This window comes from Terrapene carolina, unplaced genomic scaffold (assembly GCF_002925995.2).
Source record: "Terrapene carolina triunguis isolate 2854851 unplaced genomic scaffold, T_m_triunguis-2.0 Scaffold558, whole genome shotgun sequence".
Lineage (NCBI taxonomy): Eukaryota > Metazoa > Chordata > Testudines > Emydidae > Terrapene > Terrapene triunguis.
In genome coordinates this window covers 12,455,629-12,468,556 of record NW_020664909.1, presented here as the reverse complement: position 1 = coordinate 12,468,556, position 12,928 = coordinate 12,455,629, and the positions used below count along the sequence as shown (strand labels likewise).

Genomic DNA, 12,928 nt, shown 5'->3' with positions numbered 1-12,928 from the left:
ATTGGCCCGGGACGGCAAACCGCGGCCAGTGGGGGCTGCAATTGGCCGAACCTGCCGCGTCAGCAGATAAATAAAACTGGCCCGGCCCGCCAGGGTGCTTACCCTGGCGAGCCGCATGCCAAACGTTGCCAACCCCTGCACTAGGGCATGAAGTCTTCAGAACTTAGGAAACTTTGATTAGTAAATACATTTCTCAGCGACACAGGCCACCATGAATACATCAAAGCTGTCCTCTGATCTCTACACTTGACTGTGGTCAACAACTAAGCTCCTCTGGCACAAGGGAACTTTCTACAGTAAGAGCATATAAAGCTTATCTGTGCAGTAGACAGAACTTTCTCAGGGGCCAGTCTGAGACTGTGGAATGAAATCCTTCACAAACTAGGGACCATCACAAACCTCACCACCTTTCACTTTAAGTGCAAAGTGCATTTCTTTGTGCTTACCTTCTCTAACATAAATACATACCATCACCACCACATATATTTAAGCTAAAATCCCAAAACAAAACAATAACCCTAAAGCCCTACCAAAACAAGACACTCCACTTCTCCACCTGGGAGAGTATGAGAGAACAAACACTACATGACTGATGTGCAGTCACACTGCTTAACACACTGCTAGAAGGTACTCAGGTACTATGGTGATGAGCACAGTGTAAGAACCTAGCTATATAAGAAGATTCCAGGAATTGTCAGTGTATGTCATTTGAAGCCTAACATGTCTGTTGAATCAGTGTGAAGTGATGGAAACAGCTACATGCATGGTTGAGAGCTTTTTTTTATTCAGAATATCATGAGGCTGAATCATCACTGGGTCTCACAGTCTGTTACAGCTCAGTAAATTCTGAGCCATTTTGACTTTTACATATTTGGAGTGTATAGATACAGTAAGGCATGCATCTATTACTCCTGGGGAAATTCTGCATCATTAAAAATTCTGCGCACAATATTTTAAAATTCTGCATATTTTGTCAAAATAACACAATATAATCATGCCAGTTTCATTTATTTTGGCAATTTATTTCTGTAAGCAAGTACGTCTGTAACAATACAGACCAGACAGATTCCTTACTAGGCATATTAATACAGAACTGAAGAAAGCATTTTAAACACTCTTGTTATGTATGAAAATGTGATTGCCACTCTGCACCTCCCCTGCTAACCAACTCAAAAAGCAGATAAAGGACAGCAATACAGAAGGATGTATACTGTCCTCTCCTAGCAGTGGTCAAAGCATTGTGATTTGTAGGTGATACCAGGTGACCCAAAGCAATTACAAATATTACTCCCATCAATCCCAGTCCAAGCAAGAAACTCATGAATTTCTTGCAGGTCTCCCAACCAATAGGCCACACTACTTTGAAGACTACATGCACATCTTTTTCAAAATATTGTCAAGTTACATCAGGGGTTTTTCATTATACTCCCATATTTTTTCAATTTTTTTAGACACACAAGTGGGGTGTGTTGAGGCAATTGCCTGTCTACCATCCTTCTTGAAACTGATGATTTCTCCCTCTTTTCCTGACTTTAAACAATGCAGCTTTCCTATTGTCAAGGCTACAGCCACCATTTTTCAGTTAATGAGAGAAGACTGAGATCCCTTCAAAGTATCTCAGTGATACTTCTTAACCTAGTACAGGTTAATATTCTGCAATTTGAGACATGCCTAAAGACTACACACACGGAATCGGTAGAGTCCCAGCCCTACTGATTCTATAAGTGAGGCCAGGAATCAAAGCCAAGTCTCGCATGCAGTACTGCAAAACATTATTGGCCTCTTCACACATTAGAGAGCAGCACTAGTACATACAACATATTAGGATACAGCAACATGAGTGACTCAAATGACACTTCATTACGTCACCACACATCATCACGTTTGATTACATCACACTGAAAGAGAAAGACTAATTTAGTGTACACAAAAGTAGTGTTACCTGGATGTCTTGAATTTTTCTATACTGAATCCTATTGTTGGAACTATGTCTTGAGTTTGAGCCTTAAAAAGAGAAAATTCATGTTTTACAACAAACTCATTAAGTTAGGAACACAGCTACTGAAATGTAACCATTTCTAAATTATTTATATTCCCACAAATTTTGGTGCAATATATAATATTCAGGAAACATTTGAGTAACATAGAAGACCTCTGGATGGACATGGCAGGTACTTAACATACTTTCCCAGGATTTCCTCGATCTCAAGATCCAAGTTTTGGATTTTCTAGCAAAAAAATGGAGACCTTGTATTACCTATGGCCAAGGCTCGGGAGTGAGGATGTTTCAGCCTTAATACTGAATTCCCTTGCTTTTGCAACAAACTTTAAGTTATAGTTTCTGTACAGACTACATACTGACCAGAGCTAAGTAACATACTATCACAGAAAGTGATAGCTTTCTGGGTTGAAGAGTTACCAATGAGGTCAGAGTACAAAGAATCCAAGTATTTTTACCCTCTGGAGGTCACAGTTTCAACTCAAAGAGAAGTATATTATACCTCAACACTTTTAAATAGAAAGGGAGGACATATTGTCCTAATATTCTTCATCACAAGCTACAGCAGGAACTTATTTACGTTGGGAAGCAGTAGCTTGAATTTTTAGGTTCTTATGTTGACCTAGTTTTTAGTCAACTACCAGAGCACTTCAAAGAAAGTACCATGTTTACCAAAGAAGGGAAGGTTGGGACAAAACAGAGCACCACAGCTCAACAAAAAGCCTGGTTACCAGAGCAACTTTTCTGGAAAGTTGGTGCAATATGACAGAATCTTTCAGAAAAAAACAATAACAAGGTTGCAAAGAGTCCAGCTATTTGAGAAAATAGGAGGCTCTAAAATCTTATAAAAGATGTTTACAAGCAACTGGCTTTCCCCCACATATACACTAAAACTGGCTTCGTTTATTGATATTTAAAACCATTATGAAAAAAAAAGTTATTTTCCCCACCACAAGTAGTAGTTTGGCCAGCAGTTTCCATCATTAAGAAGTCATGACTCTGCACTGAACACAGAAGGTACAACATGGGGGGAGGGATAGCTCAGTGGTTTGAGCATTGGCCTGTTAAACCCAGGGTTGTGAGCTCAATCCTTGAGGGGGCCATTTAGGGAACCAGGGTAAAAATCTGTCTGGGGATTGGTCCTGCTTTGAGCAGGACTAGATGACCTCCTGAGGTCCCTTCTAACCCTGATATTCTATGATTCTAACTTTCCTTTAAGGATATCTTATACTAGAAATTACAGATGACTTCTTTGAATTTTATAACTAAACAGTGGAGAACAAAATTCTAGCTGGCAGGTAAAAAAGGGAGTTTTTTTTTTTTTTTTAAATGCCTCTGTCAAGCTCTCTTTCCAAGGTGACTGCTCAGCCTGAAATATATTCATTGGCTTTGGACTCTGATGATTAGCTGACAGTTCAGAGCAATTTGTCAGGTGAACTAATTCATTTATCAGAATTAGTAGTTTTCAGGGACTCTGATCTAATGAAGTTTGTTACATATTAACAAATTAATAAAATAGTGTTATTGCATATTTTCACTTTACAATACATTCACAAATAACTACCATAATGTGATTGATGAAGTAAACAGGAGGAGACAGTTTCTACTTGCTTTACTCATATAATTCGTTTATCTATTTTAGGGTTTTCTATTGTGCCCATCACTGCCATATCTTAGTGCTAATTTCAAGACTTGACCCATACTCTGGATACTGCACTGTTTTGAGGCATATTATAAAAACAGATATTATAATAAGATCCCAAGGTCATCACTTTTGAGAACAAAGCCAGAAACATAATAATGTGCTGGTTGTGGTAGCTTGCATCTTGCTAAAAAGTAATTTTATAGATATCTAGTTTACATTTATAGATCCAATTACATTTTATCAGAAGCAAAATTACTGGAGCAAGAAACATTAGACTCTCAGTACCTTTATAAATTGCAACTTGATATGACATGCTTTTGCTAAAAAGTCTCCTCTAAGATATCAATCTTCATTTAAATATATAATAGGATATTAACAAACAAACTACGTTTAGTGATAGTTAAGGTTACATCAGGCTACACATAACCCACCAGAATCCTTGAATGCATGGAAATAAAATGGTGGGGAAGTCTCTCCAGTTTTCAATGCTATAGTCACTCCAAATGTCATTCAGTTCTATCGCCAAACCATATCAAAGAGCAATATGTACCCTTCATCACACTCAGTTACACAAAACATCGATGGTGAACTCACACTCTCTTTTTAGCAATGGATTAGTACATCTAATGGTCACAGTCCATTAATTTGGAAAGTACCAATGCTGAATTCACCATAAAAGTTTTGCATTCTCACTCTTAATTTCCTAGTTATGTAGCATCATCTTTAATCATTAATAGTCTAAAACAAAGATAATGATGTTTACAGACAAGTGCTAGTTGCAGTAAAACTGTACTTGACCCAAATCATTAAAGTTTCAAACTATAATATTTTTTTCTTCAAAATAAAAACAGTTTCCACAGCCCACTTCTAATCTCGTCCATCATAAACCCTTCTTTATTCTGTGATCTGAGAAGACACTAGGCATATTAGTAGGTGGTGGTGGTGGTTTTTTTAAACACAATTTAAATTATATATATATGAGAGAGAGAAAGCGTGCGCCAGGTTTGCAAATGGACTGAAGCTTTTTTTTTTTTTTGGTATTTGTATACATAATATTTTCTTAGCTTATAAACAGACCTTCACTTTTTCCTCCATCAACTTTGCAATAACATTTGGTAATAGAGAGTTAGCAGTGAACTGAGGCTACTTACATTTGAAGGTTTAAGTTTATTAATGATAGTTGTTTTGCCACTATTGTCCAACCCAAGGCACAAAACATGAACCTCCTTCTTCTTCAGGCCAAGCCATCCTGCTAGCTTATCAAACAATCCCATAATTCTGATTCAATGCACAGAGACCACCTGTGATTCAGAAGAATAGAAAAGGAAATCGCTATTTAAAATGGTTACGGTACCAGAGGTCTAGCACAGTAGGTAGGCATGTGGGTCAGAAGTCCTCAGGCTTTTAAGAGGACAATATGAATAAGACCCTATACAAGCAGTGTCACGGCAGGTTTGGTTAATACAGAAAGTAAATAGAGTGTAAGCTGATTACTGGGAAGAAGCCTGACACAAAAGTAGATTGTGCTTATATAGACAGTGTTATAAGTAGCCAATGTCCTTGTCAGTATTGCTAGCCAACGAATCATTAGTCAAACTGTTCTAATGAAACAAATGCCAACAAGACTGTAGCACTTCATTATCTTTTACTAAACTTCACCAATGAGATTTATGTAATATTTTAAACTATCAGAAGTCCAGCCAGTCATCACAATTTACATCATAAAATCTTCATGTTGTAATTTTGCAAAATAACATTTGCCTTTTCACACACCTACTGTAAGGTTATTGAAACCAAAACTGTAAATAAAGTATGATTAATTGAAACCATAACTGAAATGAGTTATTTATGATGGTATTAAGAACTGTACATTAGGAAATAATTAACTGTAAACAGAAACTGATTATGACGGATTAGTCAGAGATGTAGCCAGACAACATAACACACTGCTACTTGTTAGAGGGAAGCCAAATTGTTACTTAGGCCCAGAAACTATCTTTGTTCAGCAGTAGGGGACTAAAAGGAGCTTGTGTTGTGAATTCTCTTACAGCATCTGCTTGGACATACTGCATATAGAAAATTAAGAACTGGCAGTCCTTGAAAGCTACAATCAGGGAATAATTTCAACATGTGATAATTGACATTGCACGTCTGTGGCACTCTAATAAAACATACATAATGCCAAAGGAATTTTCAGGAGGAATAAAAATTTCCACCCTGTATAGAGAACAGAACTATACACAACTCAGTTCCAGACACTGTTGGTGAATTTAGATTACCAAGAAACTTTCTGGAGGCTGGGAGAAGGAGGAAAGGAAAGCTGATAAAGACTATTCAATCCCATTAGCTCAACAACTCCTTAAATATGAAAACCAAGATTGAACATTTAACTATTAAATTATTCTAAACACATTTAAAAGAAAATTACAGTTATTTTACCCACCACATTAGCTTAAAGTACGTGTTGCAAGAAGTGGCTGTAGTAGAAGGTCTACTTAGAACAGATTTATAATTCTATTATGTACTGTGTCTGAAACACACTGCTTCGGGAATTCTACTAATATATTGTGTAGCTATATGTTCAGCAGCATGTGTCTTGATTAAGTTGCTACCGAAGTAGTTTAAGTTATTTGCTATTGGTAGTATTTCCTTTACAAATAGGAGTTTGTCAATGAACTGCCATAACTGGTTAATTTTCATTTTTTTTTCTAGCTCTTCTTGATTCTGTTTGGTACAATAAAAGCTTTTTACATTTCTGGATACAAATGTAAAGCTTGTACTTTGCAAAAATGAACCCGATAAGAATCCTGTTCTCCAAAACATGCCATTTTGTTGAGTGCACAAGAGATTTGCCAGTATTCTGAAAGAGTAGCCAAAGAGAAAAGATACTTTCTGTTGAAAATTCTATAGTAAAGTACAATGACAAAGACTCTTTTTTCTCTTGTAGCTGACTTGGTCACTTGTGATAGTTTGACGATAAAAAAGAGTCACTCCGATGTTGATAGAATGAGCAAAGAACAAATGCTATAAAGGTACACACTTCTCTTTTGAGCGGATGTTCTAGAAAACTGAAAACTTACCTTTACTAAAACCTACAATAGTGATCTTAATGTAACACAGAAGTTATACTGTATGTTTATTTTTTAAGAGCATGAAAAGTCAAGTTTTCAACACCAACATAAACTCATCCACATTACACACATCAGGCATATTTAATGGTCAAGTATATCAACATGAATATTAATCAAAGAACATATTTAACAAGAAAATACAGGAACAGAATATACTACATACATGCAATGCTGCTCAATTAACATTGCTGTTGGGAACTTCACTTCTGCACTTTTTTTTTTTTAAAGTGATTTCACCTGGGCTGCTCTATTGTGGCAACAGCTATTTTATTATGAATATTATTGTTTAACAGCATAATAGTGTCATTGCTTAATATTAGATATAAACTTCTAAAATGAGATTAGGATTATTTAAATGCCAACAGTGGGGACTGGGTGCCAGCCTTACAACAGCAGCAGACAGGTTTCTGCAAGGCTGGGTTAACAAAGGTTTTAACTTCACCAACAGAAAAAGAAAAAAAGTTACTGTTTTAAGAAAGTCAAGCATTTGCAAGATATGTAGGACACAGAAAAAAATGCTATTAGTGCCCCAAATCTAAGAAGCTAGTATTTTTTGTCATTATTATTTTTCCTCCCTAAACATTAAGCCAGTTTGTTTGAAAGACAGCAGAGAGAGAGAGAGAGAGAGAGAGAGAGAGAATGTGTTTGTTTGTTTGTTTCAATAAAGCACTTACAGGCTAATTCATGGAAAGAGTCCTAGCAGCGGCCTAGAAATTCCACCCATCTACCTCAATAGGTGGGGGAACTTGATGGTGCTGGCAGTGAAAGACGACAGCCCCAGCCATGAGGAAGGGAGACACTAGCAGCGTCTTAGAAGCAGATCCCATATCCTTGCTTAAGCCCACTGGTCCATGTAGGCAGGAAACATGCAGAGTGATGACACAAAGGAGAGAGGGGCTTCAGAAGACTGCAAAATCTTAGATGCCAGATGAGCATATTCTCAAGCAATTTCTGAACTGCTTAAAACTTTATTTTCTATCCCACTAAAGCAGGGGCGGGCAAACTTTTTGGCCTGAGGGCCGCATCGGGTTTCATAAATTGTATGGAGGGCCGGTTAGGGGAGGGGGTCGTGGCCCAGCCCCCACCTCCTATCTGCCCCCCCCCCAGACTCCTGCCCCATCCAACCCCCCCTGTTCCCTGACAGCCCCTCTGGGATCCCTGCCCCATCCACACAGCCCTGTCCCCAGACCCCCAGCGCCCCATGCAAACCCCCCTCCTTCCTGACTGCCCCCCAGGACCCCTGCCCCCATTCAACTCCGTTTACCCCCTGACCACCATCCACATCCCCGCCCCCTGACCACCACCCCAAACTCCCCTGCCCTCTATCCAACCCCCACTGCTCCCTGCCCCCTTACCCTGCTGCCTAGAGCACCAGTGGCTGGCAGCGCTACAGCCACACCACCCGGCTGGAGCTGGGCCACACCGCCGCCGCCACCATGCAGCACAGAGACTGGGCCGGGCTCTGCAGCTGCGCTGCCCCAGGAGCTCACAGCCCCGCCGCCCAGAGCATTGCGCTGGCAGCGGAGCGAGCGAGATGAGGCTGCGGGGGAGGGGGAACAGCGGGGGAGGGGCCAGGAGCTAGCCTCCTGGGCAGGACGGTCCCGCAGGCCGTAGTTTGCCCATCCCTGCACTAAAGCAAACAAGTGGACATGAAGTACACAATCCTCAATGAGATCTTTATACTTACCCAGTTTCAAACTGAGGCCATTTTTTCTAGCAGCATTCAATAAATAACGGTTTATAATTTTATTAAAGAACAAACACAGAAAAAATGTACTCCCAGTCACCTGCCCTTCACCCTCCAACATGCCCTCCCCTTAGTTAAATAGAAAAATGACAGAGTTAAGTTAATCTTTGGGAAAAAACTAAACATGAAAATTTTCAGAAAGTCATGTGTGTGAAAACAAGGAATTTTACTGGAAGTTCTGTCATCTCAACTACAGCAGATGTGAATAGCACCTTCTATTATAAAGAGAGCTAGAGCATTGTTGATCCCTCCCTCCCATCTTTGTTTCTTGGCTTCCTATTCCACTAATCAATAATTGTCAATGCCCTGGATAATGCTAAGGAGCAGCATACCCCTGTTGTACATAAATGCAAGATATAGTTTTAATCAAATATCTTATTATGGTCACCAGAATCAAAAAGTGGATTATAACCAAATTTAAATCCATTTAGAAGATATGAACAATGCTTCTAACTCATAACAAGCAAACAACATTAGAAAAAAAATCAAGGATGATACTCTCAATTTCAGCCATAGAACTAGAATGAACAGAGGCCAACAGACAAGAATTATTTAACTTAATAAATGCCATAGAGTGAGTAAATTCAGAACAGGGAAACCCCACAGATTAATGTTAAAGCATTTTTTTACTTCATGTGGTAGACGGTGCCATAAAGGAAAGGTAAATAAATTTGATGGATATTTTAAAGTTCAGTGACACATAACTGTGATACATTATGAGTCTTGTCTACCTGAGGAAATGAGATATGTTTAGCATGTGTAGGCTAACATTGTTTTTAAATATTATGGGGAGACTGGTATGAGGATAGGCTGGAGGGGTCTGGGACAGTAGGAATCAGGCTTCAGAGTGAAGAGAAAACAGAGGCAGAAGGTTTTCTGCAACCACTTGAAAATATTCTTCTCAGAAACTGGACTAGAACCCAGGATCCCAAGTCTTAACTTTCTTCTGCAATTAGCAAAGAGCTATGAAACCCACAGGCAAAATGTGTCCCTTCTCTCCCTTTAGTGGCTGGCCCACAAAGATGATAACTCTGCTACTCTCAGTCTGAAAGCTCAAGTGGCACAGGTGGAGCTAAAGGTCCAAACACTGCTGATAATCCACACGGGTGTCAATGATTCTACATGATGGAATGCGGTTTTTTTAGTTTGCTCTTTTAAAAAGCTAGGAAATTATATATAAAGAGCGACAGTAAAAGAAAATTGAGGTTATAAAGTCAGGCACCCAAAAATTAAAAAATGCCAAAACTAAAGTTGACCAAGCAACCTTAGTTTGGCCCCTAATGACTTATGATACAGTCTTGAATCACATGGTCAGATACTATTTTTTTCCGGCCTCATTCAGTGCATGGGGAAATGAATGAGGATTGTGTAGTAAAGGAGACTGTTGTCTGCAGAACCCCTGTCTCATTTGTTGAAGAAGCTGGAAGGTGTGTACTGAATAAGGTAGGAGATTATCATTACAGGAAGAGAAATGATAGTCTCATGGTTAAGACAGTTGAATGCTGCCCTGGAGAACTGCCATTGCCAGAGTTACTATGTGATGCAGGGCAAATTCCTGAAACTTCAAGTGGTCACTAATTCTGTTTTACTCATTTTCAGGGTGTCCAACTTAGAACCCAGTGGGCTATGTGCAGAACCGCTGAGCAAACACAGTTACAATTGATGTCAGCTAGAGCTGTGCTTGAATAGATAAGATACTATATAATACTAAGTACTCCAAAAAAACAGGCAATACGCACATCGTATTGGTCACCCCAAATTAGTGGATACCTTGGATATTAACATCTGTGTCTCGGGTTCCCAAGTGTTAAAAAGGGGATACCACCATCCACTTGTTAATACTATACCATTATACAAGGCACTGGTGAGACCTCATCTGGAATACTGTGTGCAATTCTGGTCTCCCACGTTTAAGAAAAATGATTCAAACTGGAACAGAAGGGCTACTAGGATAATCAGAGGAATGGAAAACCTACCATATGAGAAGAAACTCAAAGAGCTTGGCTTGTTTAGCCTAACTAAAAGAAGGCTGAGGGGAGGTAGAATTGCTCTCTATAACTACATCAGAGGAATAAATACCAGTGCAGGAGAGGAATTATTTTACACAAGAACAAATGGCTAAACTGGCCATCACAAAATTTAAGTACGGAATTAGAGGAAGGTTTGTAAACATCTGAGGAGTGAGGTTCTGGAATAGCCTTCCAAAGGCGGTAGTGGGGGCAAAAAACTTAACTGCCTTCAAAACTGAGCCTGATAAGTTTATGGAGGGTATGGTACCACAGGCACCAACTTCCCTTCTGCTCGGTGGCTGCTCAACACCCCCCACCCCACCTCTTCCCGCCTCTGTACCGCCCTACCCCCATTCCACCACCTTCCCCCAAGTCCCCGCCCCTGCCCTGCCTCTTCTCCGCCTCCTCTCCTGAGCGCACAGCGTCCCCGCTCCTCCCCCTTCCTCCCTCCCTCCCAGAAAGTCCTAAGTGCCATCATACAGCAGTTAGGCGGTAGGTGGGAAGCGCTGGGAAGGAGGGGGAGGAGCGAGGACACGGCATGCCTCGGGGGGGGGGGGAGAATGAGGCAAGGAGTGAGGAGCTTGGCTGCCAGTGGTTGCAGAGCACCCGCTAATTTTTCCCTGTGGGTGCTCCAGCCCCGGAGTACCCATGGAGTTGGTGCCTATGTATGGTACGATGAGACTGCCTACAATGCCACATAGCTGATCTGCAACTGCCAGCAGCAACTATCTTCAACAGCTGGAGACAGGACACTAGATGGGGAGAGCTCTGAGTAACTATAGAGAATTTTTTCCCAGGTGTCTGGTTGGTGGGTCTTGCCCACATGCTCAGGGTCCAACTGATCGCTGTATTTGGGAGTCAGGAACAAATTTTCCCTCGGGTCAGGCTGGCAGGGAGCTTTGGGGGGTTTCACCTTCCTCTGCAGCACGGATCACTTGCAGGTTTAAATTAGTGTAAATGGTGGAGTCTCTATAAGTTGAAGATTTCAAATCATGATTTGATGCCTTCAGTAACTCAGCCAGAGGTTGTGGGTTTATTACAGAAGTGGGTGGCTAGATTCTGTGGCCTGCAATGTGCAAGAGGTCAGACTAGATGATGTCCCGCCAGGCTTTAAAGTTTGGGTCTATAAACTAACATCACTAGCATTTGTGAACCCCAGTTACCATAGTGCCATACCAGGGTCTTAATCATTCTGGCGGGGGAGGGAGGAAGGGGGAGCTGCACACTGCTGTGAATAAGCGGGGGGGGGGGGGGGGGGGGGGGGGGGGCAGACAAGGGCCAAAGAGGGAAAAAAAAAAAAACAACAAAATACTGAGGAGCTGCTGGCTCAGGGGGCCCGGGCGCGCTCCGAGCCAGGCCAGACCCTGCGGCAGGGGCACAGGGGCACTCGGCGCCGAGGCCAGCGCAGCTCAGTGCACCGGCGCAGGACCCCCAGTTCCCGCTTTGCCCGCAACGGGGAACCAGCATCACGCGGGGGCTCCGACCCCCGCACCAAGCGGCGCGGGACCGGCTGCAGCTCGCACACCCGGCTCCGGCCGGGGCGGGCAGAGGGGGCAGGAACGGGGACACCGCCCCCCCCGGGCCGCGCCCAGCAGCCTCCTGCCCCCGCCCCTAGGCCGGGAGCTCGGGTGTGTCTCACCCCTACGGCGCCTCGCACTCACCGCGGCCTCCCCACCCGCGCGCACCGAGACCCGTCGCCGGCCCCGGCCCCACCAACAATCACCGCCTGCGTTGTTACCTAGGAGACCACGCCGCCGCCGCGCGCAGTCCTGACGTGACTCCGCCCTCTTCCAAGCCCCACCCCCTCCTCCAGTCCGAGGGGCGTAAACTGCTTCCCCTCCGGCGCTAGCTCCGCCCCCTCCAATCCGCCATCCGGTAGCCCCGCCCCCTCCGCCTGTCCCCGCCGCCGCTGCGCTGGGAGGCAGGACCTGTAGGTTCCGAGCTCCGCAGCGCAAAATGAATCCCAGCGACTCCGGCCCTGCTGCAGCAGCTCCCAGCCCAGGGGCTACATGTGCTGCTGCTGGTGTCAGGCTCATCGTCCACGTTTTACAGGAGAGCCAGGCATGGGGAAAGGCGGACAGTTGCTTCCCCCTCCCAAACCTAGGTTTGCCCCCTACGCCAGACTTTTTTAGCGGTCTGGATGCTCCATTATGTCTTCCACACCTTGCCCAACTTTGGACACAGGCACTAGGAAAGCCAACTTCCCCAACCCCGTCTCCTGACTTTTTCAGAAATGATGCAACTGGAGACAGCCCTTCCCAATCCCTTCCCCACCTCCACTCACCAAAAAACCCCCCAAAACTCAGATTTGAACCAACTCTTGACTGGGAGGAGTTTCAAAATCTGTCTCTGAATATTCCACTTTAGGGCTATCATTATTGTGGAAACTGAGGCCCA

The 12,928-nt window shown here is 42.7% G+C and overlaps 1 protein-coding gene across 4 annotated transcripts in view; it reads right to left on the bottom strand.

The window, feature by feature from the left end:
- The window catches only part of ARL6 (ADP ribosylation factor like GTPase 6), a 47,144-nt gene extending 34,884 nt beyond the window's left edge, over window positions 1–12,260 (bottom strand). For 2 of the 4 annotated variants that reach the window (XM_024198746.3, XM_024198750.3), the window contains exons 1-4: window positions 12,193–12,260; window positions 7,450–7,619; window positions 4,796–4,945; window positions 1,943–2,004 (exon numbers count right to left, since the gene is read on the bottom strand). In XM_024198746.3, coding sequence (XP_024054514.1) covers window positions 1,943–2,004; window positions 4,796–4,918 — 185 coding nt within the window. In that variant the 5' untranslated portion in view covers window positions 4,919–4,945; window positions 7,450–7,619; window positions 12,193–12,260. Of the gene's footprint in view, window positions 1–1,942; window positions 2,005–4,795; window positions 4,946–7,449; window positions 7,747–12,192 lie in introns of those variants that run through there. The other 2 variants (XM_024198748.3, XM_024198747.3) reach the window with 2 other exon arrangements.
- Between the last annotated feature and the right edge of the window lie 668 nt (window positions 12,261–12,928).